The sequence below is a fragment of the Amphibalanus amphitrite genome, unplaced genomic scaffold (assembly GCF_019059575.1).
Source record: "Amphibalanus amphitrite isolate SeventyFive unplaced genomic scaffold, NRLGWU_Aamphi_draft 000018F_arrow, whole genome shotgun sequence".
NCBI classification, from domain to species: Eukaryota; Metazoa; Arthropoda; class Thecostraca; order Balanomorpha; family Balanidae; genus Amphibalanus; species Amphibalanus amphitrite.
Window position 1 is genome coordinate 1,701,849 of NW_024881514.1, and position 22,200 is coordinate 1,724,048.

Consider the following 22,200-nt stretch of genomic DNA (forward strand, 5'->3'; position numbering starts at 1 on the left):
ACCTATGTCTTAGATGTCACCCAGGTCAATTGACGTCTACTCTTTTTCAATTGGCCGTAATGTTCTTTTTTTTTTTGCAGCGCCTGCTTCGCGCTGCACAACCTGTGCATTATGGCGGGAGACGACGGCGAGTGGCTGGAGCAGATGCCGCTGGTCGACGCGCCTGCCCCTGCGAACGCGGAGGCAGGTTGTGGATAATAGTGGTGCCGCAGATCCGGACAGTGATGGTGAACGGTCAGCTGGACTGTACGTGGTAGAGCGTTACAAGTCGGACGGCAGCGGGCCGGATTATCGGCTCCGTCCCCGCCAAGAAAGAACGTGCACAGTGTGTGCTGTGACCTGCCGGACTCGGTGGCGACTACCGACGGTCACATGACGTCAAACGGGGGTCAGCCGACTGCGACGCGGTCGCGGGCGGCCTAGACGCGGACGACGGAGGCTGAGGAGGTCAGGTCGGACTCCATCGCGGAAGCGGCTGTTTCCCGAATGATGCAGTCTAGCCTGGCGGTGCCGACGACCGTGGCTCCGGAGAATTTGCCGGGAGAATGGCCGGCCTCGGCGCCGGCCAACGACGCGGCTCTGCCGGTGGCTGGCGACGGGCAGTTAGTTGGAGGTGGTAACGGAGGATCTGCTGCCGGTCGGCAGCTCACCTCTCGGCCTCGTCGGCTCGCGTCGGCTGCCGTTGGACGACGGCGCGCGGGTGCGGCCTCCGCTGCGTGTGAGAGTGGAACCAGACGTTTTTTTCGACTCACCCTAGAGTGCAAAGCGTTCTCACCCGAAGGCTGAAGGTGTGCGTACCGGCTTCACTCAAAACTCAAATGATTCCTTTTTTGGTGTAAATGGGGTGTGGTCTAAAACGATACCCACTTTACGCCCTACTTAGACCAGAAGAACACCATCTTAACCCTCTCGAAACACCAAACATACACCCTGTACACCTGTCGAACACCGTTCATACACCCCTCTTGCACCCTTTTAACACCACCAGTAAACCTATATGACACCCGTATCATACCCACTTGCACCGGGTTTACACCCCCTGAACCAGCTTTATGCCACCTTTGCACCTTATGTGCACTCTTTTTACTCTTGTGCTACACCACCTTGCACCCATTTTACTCCTGTTCTACACTCCCTTTGCACCCATTTTACTCCTGTTGTACACCCCCTTTGCACCCATTTTACTCCTGTTTTGCACCCTCTTTGCACCCATTTTACTCCTGTTCTACACTCCCCTAGCACCCACGGTACACCCGGCTAGCACCATCCATGCACCGCTCCCCAACACCACCGCTCCCCACCTTTTTCATTTGCAGACCCGTCACCAAAGTCAGCCAGCTGGTGCAACATTTATTACAACGAAACTTAAAACGAAACGCATAACGAAACTTAGCGCATACGAAACTTAGCGCGGCCGCCCAGCCGCGGTGGCCGACTATGACGAACAGTTTCAGTCTATCTTGAAGGAACTGCTGGTCTTGGATGTCGGCCGGGGGCCGCTCAGTCATCAGTGGCTAGGAGTAGCACTCTGATTTCTTGGCGGTCCCTTGTTTGATAGTTCTCGTTGATAAGCCTCTGTTGAGAGAGGTAGTTCCGCCACTGCTGGTTGAACTCGGGCGGCGGGAGCACCAGCGGAGGTGGGCCGTCCATGGGGCGCTGAGAAGCCCAACCCGGCCGAGGTGTCGAGTCTGGTTGCGATGGCTGGGCAGCGCGGCCCGGCCGGGGCGGCTGTAAAAGAGTCGCCACTCGGCGGGCGAGCTGTTCCAGCTGGTCGTCACCCAGAAGCACCGGCTGGGTGGGCCTCGCGCCCCCGGCACCGCCTTCGGATCGATCCAGCTCGAACTGTAGCTGGCGAGCCACCTGGCTCCTGGTGTTCCTCGACGGCGTGTCGGCTGTTGAGAGTCGTTGGCGCGATGTGGAGGGCGTACCTGGGCAGTCGTTGCCCATCTGCTCCTTGGAAGGGCAGAATCTGGCCGCGGGTAGGCACCGTGGTGCGTCCCGCTAGGTCAGAGGGAGATCCTGCGTCGCACTCCGCACTCACAGCCCACTTAATAGAGGTTTTCACTTTTCACCACCTAGCACTTGGGAAGCTCCCCTCGTCGGAGCGTCCTGAGTCGCGGTCACGGCGAAACTGAGCCGTTAACGGCGGCCGAGGGCCCGCGCAGGGGCCTAGGCCGCTTCCCATTGGTCGGCCGCGCTGACGTCATGTCGGCAGCCGTTAGAAAGCGCGCGAAAAACGGCGTTGCTTCCTTGTTCAATGAGTGTAAAAGAGGTGTTTCCAGAAAGTTCTTATCCCGATCTATTCCCTCATTACACCCCGATCTGGGCATCGCCATATGGTGTACAGATGGTGTTTCAACGATGGTGTTCGTATAGTGTAAAAAGGGTGTTCCCAGAAAGTTCTTATCCCGATCTATTCCCTTATTACACCCCGATCTGGGCATCGCCGCCCTAGGTGTACAGGTGGTGTTTCAACGATGGTGTTCGTATAGTGTAAAAGGAGTGTTTCCAGAAAGTTCTTATCCCGATATATTCCCTTATTACAACCCGATCTGGGCATCGCCATATGGTGTACAGATGGTGTTTCAACGATGGTGTTCGTATAGTGTAAAAAGGGTGTTTCCAGAAAGTTCTTATCCCGATCTATTCCCTTATTACACCCCGATCTGGGCATCACCTAGGTGTACAGATGGTGTTTCAACGAGGGTGTTCGCCTGGTGTATTGATGGTATATTTAGCGGATCGGTGTATGAGCGGTGTTAAAAAGGTTCATGGGTGCAAACAGGGACTAACAACGGCGTATAATGGGCATCAGGTTGGCGTACTTCTGGTGCATATCTGGTGTAAATTGGGTGTAATCCCAACTTAAGGTGTCAATGGGGTGTAAATCGTGTTTTCAGTGATTCGGTGCCGGCCGACGCGGGTGTCGCCGTTAATGACTCGCGGTGACGGACTTTGTGCGGGCGGGTGTGCTGGCGCCGAGGCGACCGAGCCGAGGGCATGCTGCCGACTTTTTGCGGTTCCCGAGACGCCTGGTGTGACCCGCGCCGTTTACGACCTTTCTGTTCTCACGCCGTACATGCCGCGCCCCCTATGTAAGCTACCGTAGGTCGAGAGAGCCCTTCAGGCAGCCGGTGAGGGCTACCGTTTTGCAACAAAACTTGATTTGAGGGACGGCTACTACATTATTCAGTTGTCCCCGGTGGTGTCCGACTGTCCGTTTATTTTGGTGTTCTCTACAAGTCTGAAACATTTTTTCGCAGACTGCCGATAGGTTTGAGTATAGCCGCTAGGGTTTGAGTATAGCCGCTTGAGTATACCTACCTGTTTACTGTGCGGTGGTGCTGTTATACATAGTGCAGCAACGCCGGGCGGCTACATTCCACGATTACAGAGATGTTACTTTTCAGCGTGGGCGGCGAAGCAAGCATGTAATGTTTATCGGCCACACCTGCGTCCGCCGGTAGCCCTTCTCGTAGGCGGAATATCGAAATGGCAATGCCTATCTATGTTGGACATACCAAAAGAATCGCAAGCAATCAGGAATAAAATAGCCACTAGCCAAAACAAAAGCCTCCAACCATGGTAACAGCCTGCCCATTAAACGGAAGCGAATACGTCGTCGCTGCAGATATCGTACCTGTCCTGTCGTGGTCGTACAACTCCTGCAAATGCACCAGTCGGAGGCCCACCGCCCATACCTAGCCTACAGTGAGCATCATCGCAGAAAATGTCACCGGACCGCGCGTGAAAGCTGCCGGATTCAGCGAAGGCGAGTATTTCACAAGCCGCTGGACGGAGTACAAGAAAGCCATCGGACTCACCCGCTGCGGCGATGTACGCATTTGCGCAGAAGCGCCCGTCCGCCCTGAAAAACGCCCCGTTTTTTATTGGCCTGATGGTCTTCTCGACTTCAGAATCCTGGTCCCATTCCGGCGCGTGTGCACAAAGTGGCGACCAAAATATCCACGGTGGTATAGGATCCGACAAGGTGTGGCAGGCGTCCGGTAGGCGTCCCAGTCCGGACCGGGAAAGCTCCAGATGGTTGGTGGCTTGGTGCCTAGTGCTAAGTGCTTCGCGTCTTAGTGCTTAGTGCTAAGACGAAGACGCGGAGATTCTCCGTGCTGCGGCGTTCGGTCCGAGCCACCCGTTCCCGCGAGCCACACCGGCTGCGGACCCTGCCGGCGCCGCCTCAGCTGGCCGCCCCACCGGCGACCGTCATCACGGCCCGTGACTAGATGCCTGCGCTCGCCAGATGTTTTAAATAGAGCACCTCGACACCGCGGTACTCTACATAAAAAGCACTAGTACTCCAAAACATAAACGAGGATGTGGCAAATTCCACAACTTTGGCGTCACAAGTTCATGCTCAAAAGTTCATTCGCAATCAATCCGTATCCACAGGATACATTCACAGTTCACACGATAGCAGAAAAAAGGTTGCAACATCTCTCACTATCACAGTACTTATGCTAGGCTTGAGCCTCCCCGCCCTTCTCTAGGCGTGTCTCTTGAGGTGTGATCTGGACGGAAACGAGCAGATACAACATCCTGGAGTGTTTGTTCTGAACAAGATCCCAGTCAGTAGGACGGAGCTTTGTAGAGCTGAGGGCGTAGAACTCTGGCCTCACGTAAGGGACGTGCTTCCAGAGGAGATCGAAGCAGAAGTAGGCCTTCTGATCGGCGTGAATGTAGGTACCAGAGGTCTTTGAACCCATCGACTTTATTCCTAGCTGCGATGGTGGGCCATTCGCAGCCAAAGGTCGCCTCGGCTGGGTTGTCAACAGTCCTGTTCGGTCCAGAAAGTTCACTGAGGCGAAGGTAACATCAAAACGGATCAGGCTGGAGACGCAACTCTGCCAGGACGAAGGTCTAGCAGCTGACGAACGTGGCTGGTCGGTCGAAGACCATATGCATAATGTGGAAACTGGTTGTATCATGAAGGACGGTCGCTATGAGATTCCCATCCCACTGAAAAAGAGGGAACCACGCAACCAGATAAACGGGAGATCTGCACGACGCGGTTACAGGGATTGAAAAGGGAGTTTCGCCGATCGATACAGCGAGATGATGAATGACATGACGAAGAAAGGGTTCGTGGAGAGAGTGAAAGCAGAAGATCTGACCAGAGATGACGGACTCGTCAACTAAACTCCCTACCACGGTGCCTTCGGGAAGGACAAGGTTCGAGTCGTCTTTGATTGTTCCAGTGCCTTGAAGGGCGTCTCCCTGAATGACGCAGTCCTGAAAGACCCGCCTCTCTGCACTCCCTTGAGTGACGTTCTGATGCGGTTCCTGTTACTGCACGCTGTGACTGAGACCGTACACGCGGCAGTCGGCGGCCTGTGTTCAACAACTCAGCATATGTTAAACAGCTCGGTGTTCTGCTTAACTTCGAGAAATTCCACAGCAATGTTAGTTCGACACCTGCATGAAGGATCTGGTAAAACATTCAATATGTCACCGAATGTCGTTAGCGGCTGTGGTAATATACAGAGCAGGCAGAGTGCTGGGTCTTTCATTCTACGAGAAGTTGGATAGAGCAGTCTTTTGGCTAGCCGCTGGACCGGTTCCACTTTTGCGGTGGTAGGGTGTATTCAATGTTGTGTTTCTTGTCGATGACTTTACTCATTGTTGATTGCTCTATCCACTTTTCAGACATCCCCAGACACGTACGAGGTGCACTCTGCCGAGTCCCGCGACGTCACCTACTCGGTGGACATCAGCATTCTGACCTGCTCTTGCCCGAGCAGACGGTGGAAGCGTGCGGTCTGCAATTCGGTCCTCCAAATGACCTAGTGTGCGGCCGCCTTTAGTGGACTTTAGTAGACTGACATTTATACATTTTGAAGACTCATCATCTTCGCAAATCGAAGGTGGTTAGGAAGGTTGAATAAGGCTGGTTAGGTAAGCTTAGGTTATCAGAGCTGGGCAATGCGCAGCTTAAGTCCGCAACTCCACAACTCCGCAACTTGCGGAGTTGCGGAGGGACGGTAACCGAATTACTCTTGGCAGCGGAACTACGGATCGGGCCATCGGCTACCGAGCCTAAAAAAGTTGCGGAGTTGCGAGTTGCGCAAGCAAAAAAAAAATCTAAAGCGCCACCGCTACCGGGCCCGCCAACGCTGGCGGGGTCGTCACTGCACCCTCTGGCAAGCGCCGACGCATGCGCGCTGCGGCCTGCGACGAAGCGGCAATTGCGCGCAGTCGGGAGAAACATTCGTGTTGTGTGCCGTTTGGAGAACGGTGGGTAGCGTCGGCGTTGGTATGCTGATGAGTGATGACTTGATGAGCGATGAGTGTGGGAAAGTATCTTCATGCGAATGCTTTTCGTTCTCATTCTCCTGATTAGAATGGAGCGTTTCACATTTAGCATCCTCACTCCACAGTCCACATATCATTATTTGACATGCTCTGCTTCGGTGGAAAGACTCTTAAGAGCTATGGATCGGAAATCCTGAGGCCAAAAAAGGTCAGCCCTCAGTTCTCCAAACTTCGAAAAAAATGGTCTTCCTTAAATGATACTTGAAGATTATGAAGCGCACCACACAGACAAGGCCACAAGGGAATGAGTGAGGATGTCACCACCCAGACTGAGAAGCATTAGCTCCATTCACTTCCAGTGGCAGGTGGGCCGCCACTGCTTCTAAGATACCGCCACGCACGGTTAGGCTCCCAGGGTCCGTGACAGGTGCCAGTGTCGGTGTCAAATAAAGTCATGATCGTAGAGACGCGATGTTCTTTGGAGAAGAACCAGGCATAGGTAGGTACCTATAGGTACAATGCGTCATTCAGGCAAAAAAGAAGCGAGAGGGAGAAAGAGAGAATTCGCCACTTCAAAAGGTCCTACCTATCAGACATCACACTGCCCTTAGGACTAAAACTTAAAAAAAAAAACAGGTACCTTACAGAGGTGGGTAGCGGAGTTGCGGAGTTACGGGTTGCGGTTTTACGATCTGCAAAATAGTTTCGGAGTTGCGCTTGCCCTTTGGGTACCTCAGGCTGCGGAAGGTAGCGGTAGTGGTTTCCAAATTTCGGTAGCGATGCCCACCCACCTCTCTAGGTTACGCTAAGTAAGTCTAGTTCAGATTTTCGGACGAAGATTTGCGGACGAAGATTTGCGTAGACGACAAAATGCGAAATGAAGAAATGCGCCGACGATGAAATGGAGATACAAGGAAATGCGTTACGAATATTTCCACTTGCGAGACAAAGAAATGCGTGGACGAAGTTTTGCGGACGGACGAAGTTTTGCGGACGAAGAAGTGCGGACAAAGAATTGCGCGACGAAGAAATGCCATATGAGTTGTTGTGGTGTCACGAATCGCTCCCCTCTGCCCGTGACGTGACGTCACTGGCGGCGCCAGCACACACACACAGACTCGTGGTTCGAGTCAGTCTAGTCGGGCGCGCGCGGAGCCCGGAGACCGGAGATGTGCACGCGGTTGTGTCAGGCTCGCCATGACGCGGTCCAACAATAACCCAGTGTTCCTCGTGAGCCCAGACTGCGTCATAGGTCAGCGTCCTCCTTGAGAGCTGGCCTGTGTGAGTCGCGGGCGGCGGCTCGAGGAAGATGCAGCAGTTTTGTCCTGGAAGCTCATCACAACCACTGTGTTTATTAGGTATTATCTGTGGAAACTGCAAGTGCTAACAGCCACCACCAGCAATTGTAAGTGTACACTCACCTACTAAGTGATGTTCGCCCCCCGACGGCCCAGCGTTTGACTGGAGCGGTAGACTGCGCCGTCTCACACCCAGGCTCAGCGGCACAGCAAATCCCTCTGGCCTCAACGGTAGACTGTGCCGCCTCACACCCAGGCTCAGCGGCACAGTATATCTCTCTGGCCTCACACTCGCTACAGACGCGTTTGACCGGGTCAGGGACGCGCCGCGCTGGTTGCCTTATCGCTCACAGTCACATATCTGTGGCTAGGGGGCCTGCTGCGAATCGCTGGTCTTTCTGTGTCGACTCGAATATGATTCTTGTAAGTGGTCACGATCGCATTTAGCTCAGTGAGATTAGTTATAGCAATTTATATCGTTTATTTTCTCCCGGGTGAGGTGTGTGGGGGGGGGGGGGTGTTTGGCCACACTTGCCAATGTTTGTGTGTGTCTGTAACGGAAACTGCGGCGCACAGCGACGCAAAACTTGGCACAACTTATGAATTTCGTATCGTGTCTGGAATTGTTGACACCTGGTCACATCATAAAGTCAGGTCAAAATGCTCCTCTTTTTAGCGATGGCACCCGGATACAGGTGAATAATGGCACACCGAATCACAAAATTCCACTCTTGACCCATTTTATGCCCCTGAAGTCATCTCACATCATGATACGTCTCCGTAACCCTCGCCGGCACGGGGGGAAGTTGATGCACCCGCCACCCCCCCCCCCCCCACCCAAGGCTTCAAGCGAATAACTCGCGTAAAAAGCAGCCGATTGCGACAAAGCTTTCAGTACCCTCGCATTGATCAATTTCACATCTACCCTGAAAATTTCATGACCCTGACCAAAATGACCGTTGACATGTGACCTACTTTCCGAGGCCATGTTTGGCCGGAAGCGCGATTCGGCGTATGTCGGCTCGCATTAGCCGCGCGTTTGCAAGCTTTTCGTGGTTTCAAACGTTCATACATGTGATTTGTTGTTGCTCCCATGCAATAGGGTGGATGGCAAGGTCACCTGAAGGTCAGGCCAGGTCAGGTCATTGATCTTTGGTGACCTCGGTTCACTTTTCGAGTTTTACATGTTTCTATGCTGGTTTTTGGAGATGAATTCGAATTTAGAAAGTATTTGAACATTTACGAAGTAGTTTTGGTGCCTTCGTAACATGTTACGAAGTTGTCAGAGGCGGTTGCCACCTACTACGATTACCCGGCAGGACCCCTACTGGTTGACCTGACCTGACCTGACCTGGTCTAAATGCTTAAAGACATCATCTGTGATCAAAAGTAACACGATATTCGTGATCAGCATCCCCCCCCAAAAAAAACCATAGCAGCGACACTCAACCAATGACCTAGAGCCTTAAAATTGGGCATCATCGGCTTTCTCTCGTCACGGGCAACACGCTCGTTTTTTTTAAGCGACGCTCTAGCTCGATCAGGGGCCAAACGGCAAGGGGGGGGTCCAACCGACCCCCCCCCCCCTTACACTTTAAAAGCTGGCAAACGCCGCACATATGCGAGGGTTAAAAATGGGATATAATCGGTTTCCTCTCGTGACGGGCAACACGTTTGTTTTTTCCATAAAGCTCTAGCTTGATCAGGGGCGAAACGCGAGTGGGGTTGTACTGTACCCCCCCCCCCTCCCCTTGTGCCGTCGAAGGACGCAAAATGGCCTGTGCCGGCGAGGGTTAACAGTTTTTGACAATGTCTTTAGATAACACATGATAGAACGCTGAACAACACCGATGCGTTCAGCTCAATGATATGAATCGAATGATAGGCACAACATGACCTTTTCTATGAGCTTGACCTGAGATCATTTTTGTAAATTAGATTTCAATGTATGGTTCATTTGACGCGTCTTCACGAAAGAAACGCGATTCCGGTTAAATCAACGTAATAAAAGCATGACGCCATAGGTTATTACAGAAAAACTATCCGCAAAACGTCAAATTTTGAAAGTTTTTGCCCTCTGGAGAAGTTTGCCCTCTTGTGAGAAGTTGTCAAAATGGGGAACCAGAATTCGTGATAATTTTAATGCTGGTGACCTGCAGTGACCTTAGCGATAATCTGATGGAATAATAACCCATGAAAAATCCAACAGTGGGCTATACCTAGATTGCTTTTTACTGCGTCTTTTTCTTTTTTGCTTTCTTACCTTCCGAGATAACCATGCGTGGTCAAATACCTACTTGTGTGGCCCCCTCCCTCACCCCCCACCATGGTAACGTTGGCTGAGAGGCCCACCTGTCAATTGCTCGGGATTCACCGACCACCGGCGCCACGCAACCACTCGACCGTTTTCTCCGAAGCACCAGTGAACAACCTCGCGACCCACGTTCTCCCCTGCCTCGCAGACAAGCTGTGGCTGAGCCCTCACCTCGAACTGGTCATATGACTGACCTCGCCCGAGGCTCGCCAAGTGACCAAAGCGCAGACTGGGCGCCGCGGTGCCATGGGGTCGCCACCTATCAGAACAACAGTTTCACTGCGATAACACTCGAAAACCACCACAGGTCCGTGGCGCTGTGGTTAGAAGGTGGGCTTGTAATTGAGAGGCGGTGCGTTCGGATCCTGCGGACGTCGTAACTTTTCTACAGAAAGGAGATCCGTGCCATTGAACTCATAGCTGGCTGTATGAACTCATAGTTTCCTGTATGTCGTTGCATGCCTTACCTGTTAACGCGTAGCATTACTTTAAATTATCTACTAGTGTGTATAGAAAGGAAGCATATTGCAGCGACTTCATTAGATAAATGATGGTGAGGGTTTCTTTGAAAATGAGCCCCATTATTATTAAAAGATAAGCAAGTAATAGCCTTTGGCTCATTGTATAATAGACAAAAGAAATGGAAAAGAATATGGGCCTGTTCCAGCGCCTCCAGAAACCTCCAGAAAGCTCCAGAAAGCTCTAGAATCCTCCAGAGAGCGTTCCAGCGCCTCCAGAAAGCTCCAGAAAGCTCTCGCCAAAGCTCCAGAAACCTCCAGTAGCCTCCAGAGAGTTGAGAGGTCCAAATTTCTCTGGAGGCTCTGGTCTACAATTATGGCGCACATGTGACAATCACGAATGTAAACAAAGGACATTTGACTGATTATTTTACAACTTGAATGTAAAGAAAATTACATTGCTATAATTTTATTTATCTTTTTAACTAAAATTGAAAACAAATTTTGCGTTTCAAGAGAGAACGATCGTCATTCTTTTGGTATCTATGACGCCAATCTCCAGAAATCTCCAGATTGCGTTCCAGCGCCTCCAGTAAAACCTCTGGTAGAGCCTCCAGTCAAGAATTTCTTCTGGAGGCGCTGGAACAGGCCCTATATGTGCGATATTTCGTGTTCGACACTTTTTCATGCACTGATGTTTAAAAAATATTTTTGTTGACAAGCAAACACATAAAACGAGCACAGTTGAATATCCCTCCTCTGATAAAGAAACATTGGATTACATAATGATTTCAGAAATGTCGACAAAATCATTCAAAGTCCAACAAAGTACAGAGTTATACGGGCATAAATGATAACTCATGCCCAGCATGCCCACCACAAAACACAGATATCCCCTAAACCATTCCCTAAACACATTGCATGAGTGAGGCAGGCCAAAATATTATCTACACACTTTGCGCGAGTGAGAGAGGCAGAAAGAAAAGTAAGGCAGGCAGGAAGGAGGCGGCGTTGGAGAACGGCGGGCACCAGACCGGTCTGCATCAGCTTCAAGTGTAAAAAACAACGTTGGACAGGACTGCAAGAAGGTGAATAAAATGACACACAAAAAGGGTAGACAGGGTAGGCAAGACTTTTACTGGAGGGTCTGTCCTGGATGAGACGTGCTCTATCTTGTCATTGAGTTATACTGTATTTGCATGGGAGCAATCAGTTTCCAGGATGTGGCATTTTTATTTATTGATGGTTTACGGTTTCTGATCTCTAAAGACTCTGTGATTTTCATCTGTGCTGCATCCTTTAAGTTTGTGTGCAGTAGTTTGAGTTGGAGCATGTCGTTTGTTATCTCAGTGTCTGGGTGAGCATCTCTCATGTGTTCCCCGAAATGTGTGCCAGGTCGTTTGTGTCTAGCGTCCCCTAAATGTTCCATAAATCTGGTTCTGATACGTCTTCGTGTTTCTCCAATGTAGATGGCTGAACATAATGTGCATGTGATGTGGTATACTACGTTTTTGAGGTGACATTTCCCAACTGCACCTGCTTGACAAGCGTGACAGGTGACAGGCAAAACACTAGCCAACACGCTCATTAGATCAGGATTGGATCAACCACCATGCCCAAGGGGAAATCGTACAACCTGTTCTGTCAGGAGGGATATTCAACTGTGCTCGTTTTATGTGTTTGCTTGTCAACAAAAATATTTTTTAAACATCAGTGCATGAAAAAGTGTCGAACACGAAATATCGCACATATATTCTTTTCCATTTCTTTTGTCTATTATACAATGAGCCAAAGGCTATTACTTGCTTATCTTTCATTAGATAAAGCCCAGTTACTTATGTCTGCAGAGAGATGTCATCAAGGATGCTGAGTACGGTGTCAAGGCATGCCGCCAACACCTCCGCACGTTCCACCATTTACACAGGCTTTGGCCTGCAATTGCAAACTGTAATTGATACCTACGCTGTCATCCCACAGCCGTTAGTTATAGGTCGTGGGCCCCGGACCTGGCTCCGCCTTGTGTTTACAGTGTTAAGTCATTTACCACCGGTCGGCCGGTCACGTGACTGACCTAGCCCGAGGCTTGGCCGGGTGACAGAAATGCGGGCCGCGTGCTGACTGATCGTTTCGCTGAGTTCGATGCACCTCCACGGGCGTAAAACGCTGGGCTGCGCGGGCCTACGAGGGTGTGCCGCAGCGGCAGAGATCGTACCGATAGTGGGATGGGAACGTCCCGATAGGACAGCCCGTCCTGCCGCTCAAACGGTCACCCCGGAAATGGTGTAATCGAATGAGGAGTTTCCGTCACCTGCACCGGTCGTGTGGTGGGGTGACCGCCGTCTGGAAAGGGAAACGTGAGGAGCATGATGACTTCGTCCCGAGGAGGACAAGAATTAATTTAATGCCGCGCTAGGAAAAACAAGTTCCCAACAAAAGCAATCACCCCAGCGTGGCCCGAACACACAACCCTCCAATCTATAGTCCAGCACCCTGCTGCTACGCCACGGAATACGCACAGACCAAGGCACAGACTCCCAATTTGAAAGTAGATAAGTTTGTCGGAAGCCGCGGAGGTGTATCAATTGTGGGCGAAACGATCAGTCGGCACGCGGCCCGCACTCTGGTCAGACAGCCGGGGCTCGGGCTAGGTCAGTCACGTGACCGACCGACTGGTGGTGAAGGACTCCACACTGTAAACACAGGCGGAGCCAGATCCGGGAGCCAAGGATGTAACTAACGGCCGTGGGGTCAGGGGTGCCAGATTATGTGTGACAGGTAGGGCCTTGGCCTACAGTTTACAAATGCAGGCTTAAGTGAAAATGGTCCTTGTTATTGCATTGGTGCAACGAGCAGAGATGTAAGCGGCACCTTTGACACCATTTACGTAACATTTAGGAAATGACATGTCTATGCAGTTGTAAATATCTGGGATCTAAGTAGATATGCAAGTCGCTGCAATAGGTATGATTTTCTATTCTTGATAATTAAAATAAATGCAACGCATAAACACTAAACAGGTAAGGCACGCAACGATAAACACGAAGCTATTAACCAATCAGCTGTCAGGTTACAATAGCACAGATCTCCTTTCTGTAGAAAAGCAACGACTCCCGCGCGATCCGAACACACGACAACTCAAAGGCCAGCCCGACGCCATACCACAGCGCCACGGATCCGCGGGCTGACCCGGCCCGGCCGGCTGCAGTGTCGATAGGTCGCGACCCTATGGCACCGCACCGCCCAGCCTGCGCTTGGGTCACTTGACCAAGCCTCGGGCGAGGTAAGTCATGTGACCGGTTCGAAGTGAGGGAACCCACACAGAATCCAGTAGTGAGTGAGATACGGAGCCCCGGGGCATAACCACGTGCCTGTAGTTAGGGACTTGAACCACCACCAGGGTCCCGAGGGCCGAAGTTTATACGCGGACAATATAAATAAAGTTTTTTATAGTCTATATTACCTATAAAGTTTATATAGTTATCCTACAAAGCTGCACTTGTTTGTGGGCGAGTGGCTGCTGGCGGTGGTGGGTCTCGTGATGATGTATGATTGATGCGTTTTATAAGCAATTAAATAAATAATCAGGACACAAGAGACGGGCCAACACAGAAGTGAGAGCAGACTTTGGGTTTGTTGCTTTCCTCACTCTTTTTTTTAGCGGGATAGCCGGGTTGTTTTCCATTGCCGCGCAGTTCCTTTCAAGCGCTGACGGATTTGTTCAGCCGCAGCTTGGCTACGGGCAGGGGAGAACGAAGGTCGCGAGGTCGTTCACTGGCGCTTCGGAGAAAACAGCTGAGTGCAGTGGTTGCGTGGCGCCGGTGGTCAGCGAATCCCAGCATCTGACAGAACCAAGGAGCTGTTCGTGACCGTTTCTCTCACTCTCTCTCTAGACCAATGTCAACGGCCAGATATCTCGACCATTGTGTCAAGGCCACAGGTAGGGTTCGCTAACGGACCACCACGGAGGGTTTTTGAGAATATAGAGATAATATTCTGATAATATTAATGTGAAATATTGCCATGAATGGGCTACAAAGTGCCGACATGGACCACAGCCCAATCTAGCCGTCAAGGTATTCCATATTCTTCATAAAATAGTTACAATAAACACAGTTATAGCATAGTTATAATGAGCCTTGTATTAGGCATACTATAAGAAAGGGAGAAGGAAAATTAGGAAGGAAATTTCGAATAAGTATGAGAGTGGTTCAGATGTTCAGAGATTCTGAGGGCAAGGCAGAAGGATGCCGTGTTTTGAAGCTGCACCGGCAGTTTTGTAGCCTATCCGGATGAGATGAACGGCATGGCATCGCTCTGGCACGGTTCGTCGGAAAGTCAAATCATTCACAAAAGAAACGACATATACCATTCGAAAGCTGACGGTGGGACGATGCCATAAATATTAATATGCGCTTCTCACAGCCGGCAACAGGGCGCCATCACACAACTGAGCGTCACGATGGATCAACGTCATCCACACAGACGGCGTGAAATGACCCTTATCGACTCGCCGACCCACCGCTACACAATGATGCAAATGGGGTTCACGACTCACGAGTGGCCATAAATGCCGAAAAGGCCCAAATTTCAAGTTCACCTTATCGAATAAATCGTAAAATGGCCTGTCAGGCAAATGTTTGGAGTGTCTGAAAAAACATGATTTTCATGTTTTTGTCAAAACCGACCTCGTGCATGATTGTCAGAAGTCGTGACATTTTCTATGTCGTAAAATGACTGTCAGTTACTCGCAACTTCAAACGCCGCTAGCGTGCGTTCATTTCATACAAATGGCAAAAAAAAATATGTATGTTATGTTCGTAATTCACGGTTCGAGTGAGAGAGAGCTTAAGAGAAACGCGATTTATTTACTGCCGGTGCGAATGGGCCGAGAGAGTTCTCCGAAAAACTAAACAAGTATGGCGAGCGCCACGCCTAGTCGCCCGCGCCAGTCATGCCGCTTGGCGCGCACGATCAGCTGAGCGTCGGCAGGGGCGCTCCCAGGCACACAGAGGTGGGGCCGCAGAGGCGGTCCAAGTACACACCCCCTATACCCGAACACAACATCCCCCCTCGAGACAACAGTCGTCAAAAACACACAAAAACACAACAATGCACGACGTTGTCTCACAGTCACTCCGCATACGAGGTCGCACCCCATTGAACTCGGAGCCGACCAGGAGCGCGGCGCTGCCGTCGAGAACGACGCGGGAGAGCGGCGGCGGCCGTCTCCACCTCGGGTGACCGCACCGGCGACGAGCGGCACACGGCCGGCGCACTAGCGGCGGGTCGGACCGCCCTCTCGGCGGCGACCGCGGTGCGCGCTGGCGGCGGCGGCGGCGGCGGCGGCTGAGGCGCACCCGCAGCGGGCGGGCGCGGGGCGGACGGAGCCACAGGCGGGGTGGGTTCCGTCAGAAGCGGCCGGTATGGGCGCAGGTAGCGGCGGTTACGCCACAGGACCCTGCCACTGGCCGTCTTGACGAGGTACGTGCGCCGCTGACCGACGCCCACGATCACTCCGATCCGGTTCCATCGGCCGGTGGCGGGGTCTTGAAGGTCGACCCGACTGCCGATCTTGAGCGGTGACAGCCGGCGCGTGCTCTTGTTGTAGCACCTGACGGCCTGCTCCTGGAGCTCGGCAGCCTTTTCCTCGCAGACATCGGCCGCCCGCTGCCACTCAGGAGCGAAGGCGCGGTGGTGCGTGGGAACACCAGAGCGAAGCGGGTGACCAAACAGCACCTGTGCCGGCGACCGTCCGTCTGCTCGGGGCGTGTTACGGAGTTCGAGCAGACTTCGGTCCAGTTGGTCCTGGTCGAGCCGGCCCGATGAGGACGCAGCCAGCACCAGCTTCTTCGCTGTCTTCACGCAGGCCTCCGCGTGCCCGTTAGCGCGCGGGTAGTGCGGTGACGACATCTCATGTCGTACGTCCCAGCGCTGGAGGAACCGGCGGAGCGTGCCTGATGCAAACTGGGGTCCGCCGTCTGACCGGAACACGGTCGGGACGCCCGTCTGCGAGAACATCAGTCGGAGCTGCCGCGTCAGATGGTCTGCCGAGGCCGTGCGGGGACACACTGTGACATACGGCCACCCGGACAGCCGGTCCACGTACACCAGGTACGTGTGTCCTCCAGCGGAGAAGTAGTCGGCCGAGACCGACTCGAAGACGCGTGTCGGTGCGCCGTCCTCCTGCCACATCGGCTCCCGGGCGTGGCTAGGCAGGCGCTGACGGCACTGAGCGCAGGCGGCGACAGTGTCAGCAATCTGCTTGTCGATGCCCGGCCAGTACACACTGAGCCGAGCACGGCGCTTGGTCCTATCAACGCCCTGGTGTGACTCGTGGAGTTTCTCCAGCACACCGCGTCGGAGGGCGGACGGGATGACCAGTCGAGCGCCGTAGACCACCAGTCCGTCGTCGATGGCCAGCTGATGGCGCACGCCCCAGTACGCTCGTACTGCAGGGGGCGTCTCGTGCCGGTTCTCTGGGAATCCGGCCAGGATCAGCTCGCTGAGAGTCTGGTACTCGGTGTCGCGCTCCGCGGCGGCGCGGACTCTCTCCAGTGTGGAGTCGACCAGCGGAGCCAGCTGGGCGCCCTCCTCCGATCGGGTGGAGGCCTGCAGCGCGGCAATGACGCTGGCGTGCAGCGGGTCGTCCTCGGTGTCCACCGCTCCGTCGTCATCAGCGGCGGGGTCGCTGGTGGGCGCTCGCGAGAGCGCGTCTGGGATCACGTGACTCGATCCCTTCTGCCAGCTGGTGGTGAAGCTGTAGGCCAACAACTTCTCTCTCATCCGCTGCAGACGCGGGTTGTCGATCGAGTTGAGCTGCTTGTAGTTTAGGATGGTCACCAGCGGTCGGTGGTCGACCACCAGGTCGAAGTGGGGCATGCCAGCCAGGTAGACATGGCACTTCTTGCAGGCCCAGAGTACAGCAGCCAGCTCCAGCTCGATTACAGCATATCGGCTCTCGGTATCGGTCAGGAACCGTGAACCATACTGGACCACACGCCAGTCCTCGCCGTGCCTCTGGAGCAGTGCAAAACCCAGTCCTCGGGTTTTAGCAGCGTCCGTCTGTAGCACGGTCGGCAGCTGGGGGTCGAAGAATGCCATCACCGGCGGTGACGACAGCACAATCTTGGTGTGCAGAAACGCTGCCTCGTGCTGCTCAGTCCAGCGCCAGACCCGGCGCGACTTGAGGAGGTCTCTGAAGGCCTGAGTCGAGTCAGCCAGCTCCGGTGTGAGGCCGCTCAGCTGATTTACCAGACCCATGAAGGACCGCAGGTCGGTGACGTTCTCCGGTCTCGGGAAATCAGCGATGGCGCGCGCCTTTTCATTGTCGGTGGTGTAGCCGGCCGGGGTGATCTTGTAGCCGCAGAATTTGACCTCATTCTGGGCGAACTTGAACTTCAGCGGGTTCAGCGTGATTCCTCGGTCGTCACAGCGCCGGAGGATGTCGATCACCTGCTGCAGGTGCTGCCGGTACGTCTGTGCCACGGCCAGGATGTCGTCGACAATCTTGACACAGTTTGGGATGTCGCCGAGCGCGGCATCGCCGCGCCGGTTGTACTCGTCTCCAGACGCACTGCATCCCATCGGACAGCGGACGAACTTGAACCTGCCCCACGGCGTGATGAAGCAGGTGAGGTCCTGACTTGACTCAGCGAGCGGCACCTGGAAGTAGCCCATCTTGGCGTCCAGAGTCGACATCCACCGGTGCCCGGCGGGCAGACTCGTCACGGCATCGTGAGGAGACCGGCAGGGGTACGTGGGTCGATTCACGTACCGGTTGAGTCCCGTCAGGTCCACGCAGAGTCGAAACCCGGACGGGTTCTTCGGCACGCACGAAATGGGATGGCACCATTCCGTCGGGTAGTCCACAGGGACGATGACGCCGCGGTCCAGCAGGTCGTCCAGCTGCGCCTTTACCTCGGCACGCCAGGCGAAGGGGATCGGTCTCGCAGCGGTGACCGACGTCGGACACGCGTCGGGCCGGAGTTCGATCGTCATCGGACCGCCGTCCATGACTCGAAGAGTCGAATCTTGCCCGAACACACGCGGGAAACACTCCACCAGAGCGGCTGCATGAGCTGCACGGACCGCCTCCGGTGGGTCTGAGTCGCTGTCCCAGGCCGGCAGCGGACCGCTGAGGCCGGCGGCCGGGCCGGGTCCATCGGCCGGCGGCGCCGGCGCGCCCGTCTCGGTCCCGGTGGCCGGACAGGGCCTGTCACGCGGCGCCTCATACGGGGCCGAGCGGCCGCTGGCGCTACGAGCGGAGCCGGCAGCGGCCGGCGGTGCAGACGGTGTGACGTCATTAGAGGGTGTGACGTCACCATCGGATGTGACGTCAACAGAGGCCGTGACGTCATCAGCAGGGCGCGGTGCGTCCTCGACGGACCGGATCTGTGCCGGAAAATCCCTCGGCAGAATCCCCAGCGCCACACAGTCGAACCAGCTGAGTAGCAGGCCAGTCAGCTCCCTGATGACGAACACGGCAGCGGTGGTCGATCGGTCGCCCAGCTCCAGCGTAGCCCGGAACGACCCGACACAGGTGAGCGGCTGTTTCCCTACTGCTGAAAATGGCTGGCCGATGCAGGGCTCCAACTGCGCTGGTTCCACGCAGATGGAAGACAGGCTGTCTTCGCCGATGACTGTCGCCTCGGCGCCGGAGTCGGCCCGGGCCGGCACGGTGAACACACCAGCCGGCGTAGACAGTCGGACAGTCACAGGGGGAGTCGGCCGCGTCGAGATGCCGTTCACGTAGACGTCTCTGATGACACGGCAGATGCGCGGCTCTGACGGCTGCCCCACCGCGGGCCGCGCGCGCTCCGGTGCTGCGCGCTCGGCGGGGGCAGCGGCGCTCTCGCGCGCCACCTGGGCGCACACCACTGCAAAGTGGCCGCGCTGGCCACACGAGTTGCAGATGGCGCTAGTAGCGCGGCACGCCGCCGGGTCTGCGTGGGCGGCCCGCCCGCAGCGGCAGCAGCGCGCGCCGGCCGCGCCCGCGGAGCGCCCGCCAGGTTGGGCCGCGGGGCGCGCCTGGGGGCGGCGCACGCCGGCCGTACCCGCGGAACGCCCGCCGGGTTGGGCCGCGGGGCGCGCATCGCGCGACCTTGAACGGCGGTATGCCGACAGACGGCTCACTGACGCCGTCGGTGAGCGGAGGTCGGAGCAGGTAGCCCGGGCGTTCTCTGACGCACGGCAGATGTCCACCGTCTTCTTGAGGTCCAGCCCCGGATCCTCCAACAGACGCTTCACCGTCTCCTCGTCCCGCAGGCCACACACAATCTTGTCACGCAGGCGTGAGTCGTAACAGTGTGTGCAAAAGTCGCAAAATGCCGCGAGCTCCTTCACTTCGCACAGAAACTCCTCAAAATTCTCGCCCTGCTCCTGGACACGGGCGTAGAACGCACGGCGGTCGACCAGGACACTGCGCTGCTTACGGAGATGACTCTCCATTGCGTCTACCACCGCGGAGAGGGGAGAGTCGTCCGCTATCGTCAGTCCATAGCGCAGCACCCGGTGCCAATCTTCGTCGAGAAGACTGAGAAGGGCAGCTCTCTGGGCAGTGACGGGCAGCGCGGACGCGCCGGTCAGAAGCATGTACCCGTCCAGCTTCTCCCTCCATACAGCGAAGTCGCGCAGGGATGTGGAGGACGACAGCTGAGGCGCCGGCGTTGCAGCAGCAGGCAGGCGCACGGGCGGGGCGGCAGCCGACGTCCGGGCGGCTGTCGCCGCCGAGGCATCGTCGGCAGCGACGGTAGCGGGTGGCTGTCGGTCGGCGACCAGTCGCTCCACCATCTGAGTGAGCCGCTCCTCGCGCTGCGCTGAGTCTCGCTCCCGCTGCGCGGACAGCTCCGCCTGCTGCAGGAGCAGCTGCGTCAGTTTCTCAATGTCACTCATCGTCACAGATCACGGCGCGCTATACACTAATCACTGATACACTGATACACTGATCACTGCGCGCACGCACGAAACCATCTACTGACCGCGCCATGTTATGTTCGTAATTCACGGTTCGAGTGAGAGAGAGCTTAAGAGAAACGCGATTTATTTACTGCCGGTGCGAATGGGCCGAGAGAGTTCTCCGAAAAACTAAACAAGTATGGCGAGCGCCACGCCTAGTCGCCCGCGCCAGTCATGCCGCTTGGCGCGCACGATCAGCTGAGCGTCGGCAGGGGCGCTCCCAGGCACACAGAGGTGGGGCCGCAGAGGCGGTCCAAGTACACACCCCCTATACCCGAACACAACAATGTATATATGGCAATGATCCACAAAGTCTTCTGCTTTTAATGCAGGGTCACAAAAAGCCGTATCTCTTTTGGTTTGGCGTTTATCTAACTATTTGTCATCATATTGCAATCGCAGTTTTTTATTTATAAATATTTGCTTTCGTTTCACCTACAGAAGTTTACACAGTGTGAGCCCGTTAGTGCACCATACTATAGCATTCCCTAATCATTTCTAAGCCGTACTGTGAAAGAATGAAGGCGCTAGCACAGGGCTGACCGGCGCTACTAAAGTTTTCGTCCGTTGCGGTCGGGTGCCGCGGCGCGGTGGTCGGCCCGGGCGGCCGCGCCGCGGGCGGGCGGCCACAGCGGGGTTTCGTCGGTGCATCCCTCTGCTGTTCCTAAACGAAGTGTCCTAGCGCCTCGCGACAAAATCCAACGGATTGCTCTTGACAAGATCTCGCGAGTGAGCATATTACTTTTGAGTTAAGGTCAATATTTGACCCACTTATAGCAGGTCAAAGTTAAACGTCTGTCGAAATTGCAATCCGCGGTGAAAGCAATCCGCCCCGACTGCGAAACCCGACCGCAACGGACAAAAACTTCAATAGCGTCGGTCTGCCCTGTGCTAGCGCCTTAATTCTTTCACGGTGTGACTTAGAAATGGTTAGGGAATGCTATGGTATGGTGCACTAACGGGCACACACTGTGTAGACTGCTGTAGGTGAAACGAAAGAAAATATTTTTTAGTAAAAAACTGCGATTGCAACATGATGACAAATGATTCGATGACCGCCAAACCAAAACAGATGCGGCATTTTGTGACCCCGCATGAGAAGCAGCAGGCCTTAGGAATCATTGTAATGCATAATTTTTGCAGTTTGTAATAAATGAACGCACGCTAGCGGCGTTTGAACTTTAAAGTATCTGACAGTCATTTTACGACATAAAAAAATGTCACGACTTCTGACAATCATACACGAGGCCGGTTTTGACAAAAACATGAAACTATGTGATTCAGATGCGACATTTATTTGGTTAGCCATATAGTGATTTACTCGGTTTGGTAAACTTGACTTTTTTGGTAGGTATTTATAGCCACTCGTCAACCCCATTTGCATCACTGTGCGCTAGGTCCGCCTGACCGGCCACGGAATACGTTCGAGTCTCGTCCTACTAAACAAGTGTCATATTTGTTTGTTTAACGATCCATATCACTATCAAAGTTTTTCAGGATACCGGTGAAGAAAGTTCATTCTTCTGCTAGATTGACTTACAACATGCTTTAACTTACATTTTCTTATACAGGTTTTGTTCCGTCCCGCTGCGCTCAATGCCCGCGCGGGGAAAGTTAGCGGGGTTTCACTGTCAGAGGTTGTACCAGTGACAACTGTTTGGCCCTGTGACCGGTCGAAGGTTACCCCGCCCCGCCGGGCACTACCCCCACTTCTGACCAGTTGAAGCCGATACAGCCTCTGACAGCTCAGCGCGGCCAACTCTTCTTGTATGGGCATAGCTGAGTTGAGCAAAGTAGACAAAAACAAATGCAAATTCATACATGATGTGAAAATGACAGAGCAATGAAGCTTCCTCTCAGGTATCCTGAACAGCTTAAGTACCGACTTGAATTGTTAAACTAACAAAAATGA

The 22,200-nt window shown here is 54.2% G+C and overlaps 2 protein-coding genes across 2 annotated transcripts in view; both read right to left on the reverse strand.

Annotated features, from left to right (window-relative positions):
• Window positions 1–22,200, reverse strand: part of LOC122388892 (adenosine deaminase-like) — a 90,527-nt gene that overhangs the window by 62,375 nt on the left and 5,952 nt on the right. The window lies entirely within an intron of this gene.
• LOC122388109 (uncharacterized protein K02A2.6-like) lies at window positions 420–20,225 on the reverse strand. The gene is made up of 4 exons (XM_043378912.1): window positions 19,471–20,225; window positions 18,656–19,251; window positions 15,692–18,364; window positions 420–589 (listed from the first exon to the last, which is right to left on the reverse strand). Exons 1-4 carry the CDS (start codon window positions 20,223–20,225, stop codon window positions 420–422), a joined length of 4,194 nt encoding a protein of 1,397 aa, XP_043234847.1.

Bases quoted from the DNA above. Each gene is read 5' to 3' on its own strand.
- LOC122388109 (XM_043378912.1), bottom strand. From the start codon at position 20,225: ATGAGTGACATTGAGAAACTGACGCAGCTGCTCCTGCAGCAGGCGGAG. The intron at 19,252-19,470 runs GTCAGTGAGCCG...CCGCGCTACTAG, and splicing joins GACCTCCGCTCACCGACGGC to CGCCATCTGCAACTCGTGTG. The intron at 18,365-18,655 runs GTGACGTCACAC...TGTTCGGGCAAG, and splicing joins TGTTGACGTCACATCCGATG to ATTCGACTCTTCGAGTCATG.